The sequence below is a fragment of the Impatiens glandulifera genome, chromosome 1 (genome assembly GCF_907164915.1).
Source record: "Impatiens glandulifera chromosome 1, dImpGla2.1, whole genome shotgun sequence".
Taxonomy (NCBI): domain Eukaryota; kingdom Viridiplantae; phylum Streptophyta; class Magnoliopsida; order Ericales; family Balsaminaceae; genus Impatiens; species Impatiens glandulifera.
This window is the reverse complement of record NC_061862.1, coordinates 90,425,605-90,431,241: the sequence shown is the minus strand read 5'-3', so window position 1 is coordinate 90,431,241 and position 5,637 is coordinate 90,425,605. Positions and strand designations below refer to the sequence as shown.

The window sequence follows — 5,637 nt, the reverse complement described above, 5'->3', positions numbered from 1 at the left end:
CTTGTCAAGATTATAATTCTTGTCAACATTATAGAAACTTTTATTATCATTTCATCCCAGCAGAGATTCAACTCATGAAATCCTCTATTATCATTTCATCCCCAGAGATTCATTTCAACAGTTTCCTCTGAGAAGGGAAGTGGATCTCATTCCACTGTAATAAGGGTGAATATATGAATTTTCATTATCGGGACAACACAACTTCAGACGATTCGTCATTTATAATTTGGGGTCAAAAGTAAAAAAAAAAAAAACTTTTGAAATAAGTGTGAGATGAGATGAGTTAAGTTTACATATGGTGCTTTAAATTAGTGTTGATGCATTCAAAAGTTGGTCATATGTATGTATGAAATAGTTATAAAGAGATGAATTATCTTTATTCCTTGGCTGGTTGCTTGCTTTAAGTATGGAAGTTTGATCGTACACAGTTCTCGATTCCTTGAGACAGGTAGTCCCCCACTCTGTTTCCTCCTCGTTTTTTCATGCAGTTCTTTTACCTATTCTTACCCCCTTTAATCCTTTCTTCTCCACTATATTTATATGCTTTCTTTCTTTCTTTCTGTCTAATTTTTGTGATGAATACGATACTTACATCTTCAAAGTGGGACTAAACTAATTATGAGTTTCCTTGTAGAGTGTTTAAAGGATCTAAATTGAAGATCCCTAAAGTATTGTCTCGACAGTAAGAATCGCACTCGATTTTGTATGATTGGTGTCTTTCAAAACCTATCTCTTGTGAATTCCCTCGGTTTTATGCTTGAATTTTGGACTAATTAGCCATAATTTTTTTTTTTAATAGTGACATCAATCATTAGTTTGTTAAAATTATCGATCAATTGACCTAAATCTATTGTTACATACTAGAGATTATCAAAAACTATCTGATAGTTAGTGTGAAATATGAACTCTTTCATGGGTATCTTTTAGAATTGAACTATGATATTTATAGTCTATTTTTTTCACGAGTAATTGTGACATTACCTTAAGTTATACAAAGAATCTCCTTTCAATCGACACTTGTTGCAAGTCTCCTCACTCCTTCAAAAACTTGTCTTTTGAGATCTTTCTCTTTATTCATGTCATTCTTTTGGAACCCGCTTCCTATAAGTTTGTTTATTTGGATTATGATGAAACACCAATGTCCGAATCCCTTGAGTAACATGTCTCTCGGTCAAATGGATTAGACAAGTAGTAAAATTAACATCCACATAAAATATGTTATTATTGTTAGAATAATAAATTTAACTTATTTATGTTTTTTTTTTGTTTCATTTTAATAATATGAACATTTAAGAAATAAACATTCATTATTTGACTATATAAATTTGTGACTGACTCATGTCATAAACGGCAGATACCACTCTCTAATGACAATCCAACTCATTTCATGCATATTCCCAATTAATTCTACATAATCCATGTGTATAAAAGCATACATTATTTTACTCTTTTTCCCTATCTCTATTGCGCACAAAGCTGATTTACCTTTGATACTGGCGCTATTGGCCCTGTTTGTCAGCACATGCAATCCACTTTCCACTACAAAATCAACTTTGGACCCCAAATTCACCTCATCTTCAAGAAAGGAACACCCTTCCTCCATCCTCCATCATAAATCATGCTCAAGAACACCTCAAGAAGCCAAAATCATTCCAACAAGTTCTTTTAGCTCGATCCTTTTCAAAATATGAGAGCCGGTGGAAATTGCGCGGTTCAACAAGCTCTAACGGCCGAATCCTTAGGAGTTTTGAAGCAAGCCATAACCCTAGCCCGTCGTCGCGGCCATGCACAAGTAACACCACTCCACGTAGCCAACACCATGTTGGCATCTCCAACCGGTTTTCTAAAAACAGCTTGCCTTCAATCCCAATCCCATTCTCACCCTCTTCAATGCAAGGCCTTAGAGCTTTGCTTCAACGTAGCGCTTAACCGTCTCCCCACCTCTTCTTCAGTTTCTCCCATGCTCGCGACTCACGGCCATAACCATAACCATAACTACAATCACAACCACCCAACCGTATCGAATGCCCTAGTTGCGGCTTTCAAGCGTGCCCAAGCCCATCAACGGCGTGGATCTATCGAGAGCCAGCAACAACCGATCCTAGCCGTTAAGATAGAGCTCGAGCAACTAATAATCTCCATCTTGGATGATCCGAGTGTGAGTAGGGTTATGAGAGAAGCCGGTTTCTCAAGCACACAAGTTAAATCAAGTGTGGAGAAATCCGTTTCGTTAATGGAGTCAACTCCATCATCTAACAAGTTCAAGGAAAGTAGGCCGAAAGCGTCAAATCTAGTGAAAGACGAAGACCTAACGGTTTTAATAGACAACATGATCTCGACAAACAAAAGATCGACGAAAAATAGTATTGTTATCGTCGGCGAGTGGATCGAGAACATAGAAGGCGTAGTTGGTGCTCTAATGGACAAGTTTGATAGAGGGGAAGTTCCTCAAGACTTGAAAGAGATGAAGTTCATAAGTCTTCCGTTGTATTCGATCGAAAATCGGTCTCGAGAAGAGGTTGAGAAGAAGCTTGTGGAGCTTAGGTGTTTGGTGAAGAGTTGTGTAGAAAAGGGAGTTGTTTTGTATTTGGGAGATCTTAAGTGGACAGCTGATTTTAGGGTTAAGGATGATGATGATTCAAATGAAGTTGGGAGGGTTAGGAATTGCTATTGCCCAGTAGAGCATATGGTGATTGAGCTTGGGAGATTGATACGTGGGATTGGAGATAGTGGAAATTTTTGGTTATTGGCTATTTCCACATTTCAAACTTTCATGAGATGCAAGAAAGGTAACCCTTCTTTGGAAGCTATTTGGGGGCTTCATCCACTTACCATTCCTCAAGGGAGCTTAGGTTTGAGCCTTGTTCCGACCGAAAGGTAAAATCTCGTTTTAGTTACCAAAACATTGCGTTTGAACTCATATAATGATTATACGATTTCTTTCAAATTCAAAATAATCTAGAACTTTCCTTCTACCTTCCTAAAAGGCGGCGAGAAACCTTTTAATTCCATTACGAAAACCATTAACTCCACTTTGTCGGGTTTTTCTTTCTTGTAAAAATATGAATTTGTATGATTTTTCAAAAAAAAAAAATTGCATTGTTGATGATAAGCAAAATTAAGTTCTACTTTTTATCCAAATATGAACCTTATGGAGCTAGTTGATAAGAGGTCTCTTTTTGTGGATTCTTTTTAGGTTGGTTTCTAGCTTTATCTATTCTTATGTAATTCATAAAGGGGGACAATTGGAATAGTTTCATTCAAACTCTAATGAACTTTTAAAGAATAAGAATCCAATTCTCATAGCCTTTTTTTTGTAACTTTAATTAATTCCCCTAGAGTGATTAACTAAATTAATGTTCACAATGGTAACAATAATGATTCACATTGGCAGAGAAGCAAACATCAATATTAAAGGTGGAAATAATCATGATAAGCATCAAGCCACCTTTTGCACAGAATGTTCCTCGAACTTTGAGGCCGAGGCTCGAATCTTGAAAAATAGTGATTCCACCACGGTTAGCACTCTTCCGCCGTGGCTTCAACTGTCCAAGGAAAATAACCAACATCCAAACAAGGTTTTGATCGATAATTCTCAAAGATATTTATCCCAACAATATTATTTTTTCATCTAAAGTGCAAAATTTCAATTTCAGGATCTTTTTAAGAAATGGAGCTCATATTGTAAATCTTTACATAAGCAACCAAACTTATTGGAGATGGCTATGAACTCCTCATCTATCTCGGCTTCTTCCTCTCCTTCCGGGTATTTGTGTGATCTCCAAACAAATCCTAGTTCTTACGAGTGGAGGGATCGCCCTTTTATTCGTACACAAGAAAGGGAACGTGAATTATCAATCTTTAGATCGATGCAAGGCGATCAATATGTCCAAAATGGGATTTTCTCAAACACTAATTCAACCAACTCTAGTGATGTTATCATGGAAACAAATGAATATGTTAAAAGCTTCAAGGAGCTAACTTCTCACAATATCAACATGCTATGCAATGCATTGGAGAATAAAGTTCCCTGGCAAAAGGACATTGTGGCACCAATTGCGAGTACTATATTGCAGTGTAGGTCCGGAAATGTGAGACGAAAAGGGAGTGTCGCTAAAAGAGATGGCGAGTTCAACGGAAGAACTAAAGAAGAGACTTGGCTTCTCTTCCAAGGGCTAGATTTGGATGGCAAGGAAAAACTTTCTAGAGAATTAGCAAGGGTAATTTTTGGGTCCCAATCAAATTTAGTTACAATTTCTTTAAGTAGTTTTTCGTCTACAAGAGTTGATTTGATCGAGGACTCGATGATAAGGAACAAGAGATTAAGAGTTGAGGAAAGCTCTAGCTATTTGGAGAGGTTTGCCGAGGCAGTGGCAAGTAACCCACACAGGGTTTTCTTTGTTGAGGATGTGGAGCAAGCCGACTATTCGTCTCAAATGGGGATCAAGAGGGCAATTGAAAGTGGATGGATCAAGAGTTCTAGTAGAAGAGAAGTGAGCCTTAGTGATGCCATTGTTATATTGAGTTGTGAAACCTTATGTTTGCGATCAAGTACTTGTTCTTCTCCCACAAAACAAAAGTTTGTTGGAGATGGCCTTGTTCAAGAAGAGGAGATGGAACTTTCTTTGTCCTTAGATTTAAATATTTCTTGCGATGATCATGAATATGCTAATGAAAGTAAGTCGATGGATGATATTGAACTTTTTGAATTTGTTGATAGACAAATAGTTTTCAAGGATAGGGATTTGTAATGATTAACAAGATTGTCTACCATGTTTAAATTTTTACTTTTGTTTCGTATTCTTTTTTCCACTTTTATATTTTTTTTTATTATTTTCGTTAAATATTAATTATTTTAAATGATTATTGATCTTCTTTTTGAAACAATACCTTGTAATAAAATGACCAATTCTCTAGAGAAAAAATCACCTCAAAAACAACAAAAGAGTGGATATACAAAATACAAACTAAGTGCTTATTTTCTTTTCTTTTCTTCTTCGAAAAAAAGGTAATATTTAATTTATTTATTTTTTAGTAATTGCGTAAAGATAGAAATCTTGTTTTTGTGGACGTGAGTTTGTTTATTTGTGATCTTTTAAACGGATTGAGTAACTTTTGTTTAATTTATAATCAATTTTATTATAATCTTAACTTCATTATTTTGTAATGGGTTTTTATCATTAATTTGTGATACAATAAATCAATCAAATGAGTTCTATTCTTTTAAAAAAATCTTCTAAGCTAGACTTTTGAACTTTTTTTTTCTTCAGAATTAGGACTACAATTTCAACATGTCCCCATGTAGATTGAGCATAATGAAATTATTTGGTGATAATTTTCTTTAATTTAAAGATATTGAAAATTATAGTTATTTGAATTCTAACATTTTAAAACACAAATATATAGATAAATAAAAGCATATATTTGTACATAAGCTTAGCACAAATACTCAACTTTAATCATATTCTTAAAAATGCCAAACATTGTCATTAAACATTTATATATATTTATTTATTGATTTAGAAAGATATCTTAGATAGGTGCAATAATAAGAATATGCCAAACATTGTCATTAAACATTTATATATATTTATTTATTTTTTTAGAAAGATATCTTAGATAGGTGCAATAATGTTA

General features: G+C 34.6%; 1 protein-coding gene across 1 annotated transcript; it reads left to right on the top strand.

Moving 5' to 3' along the window:
- The first annotated feature begins 1,431 nt into the window (after nt 1-1,431).
- On the top strand, nt 1,432-4,786 carry LOC124919268 (protein SMAX1-LIKE 3). Its single transcript, XM_047459472.1, has 3 exons — nt 1,432-2,877; nt 3,395-3,578; nt 3,657-4,786. Exons 1-3 carry the CDS (start codon nt 1,688-1,690, stop codon nt 4,749-4,751), a joined length of 2,469 nt encoding a protein of 822 aa, XP_047315428.1. The 5' UTR covers nt 1,432-1,687; the 3' UTR covers nt 4,752-4,786.
- The last annotated feature ends 851 nt before the right edge of the window (nt 4,787-5,637 follow it).

Excerpts from the sequence above, each read along its gene's own strand:
- LOC124919268 (XM_047459472.1), top strand. The coding sequence starts at position 1,688 with ATGAGAGCCGGTGGAAATTGCGCGGTTCAACAAGCTCTAACGGCCGAA. Across the intron at positions 2,878-3,394 it reads AGCCTTGTTCCGACCGAAAG|AGAAGCAAACATCAATATTA; the intron begins GTAAAATCTCGT and ends TCACATTGGCAG. Across the intron at positions 3,579-3,656 it reads ATAACCAACATCCAAACAAG|GATCTTTTTAAGAAATGGAG; the intron begins GTTTTGATCGAT and ends TTTCAATTTCAG.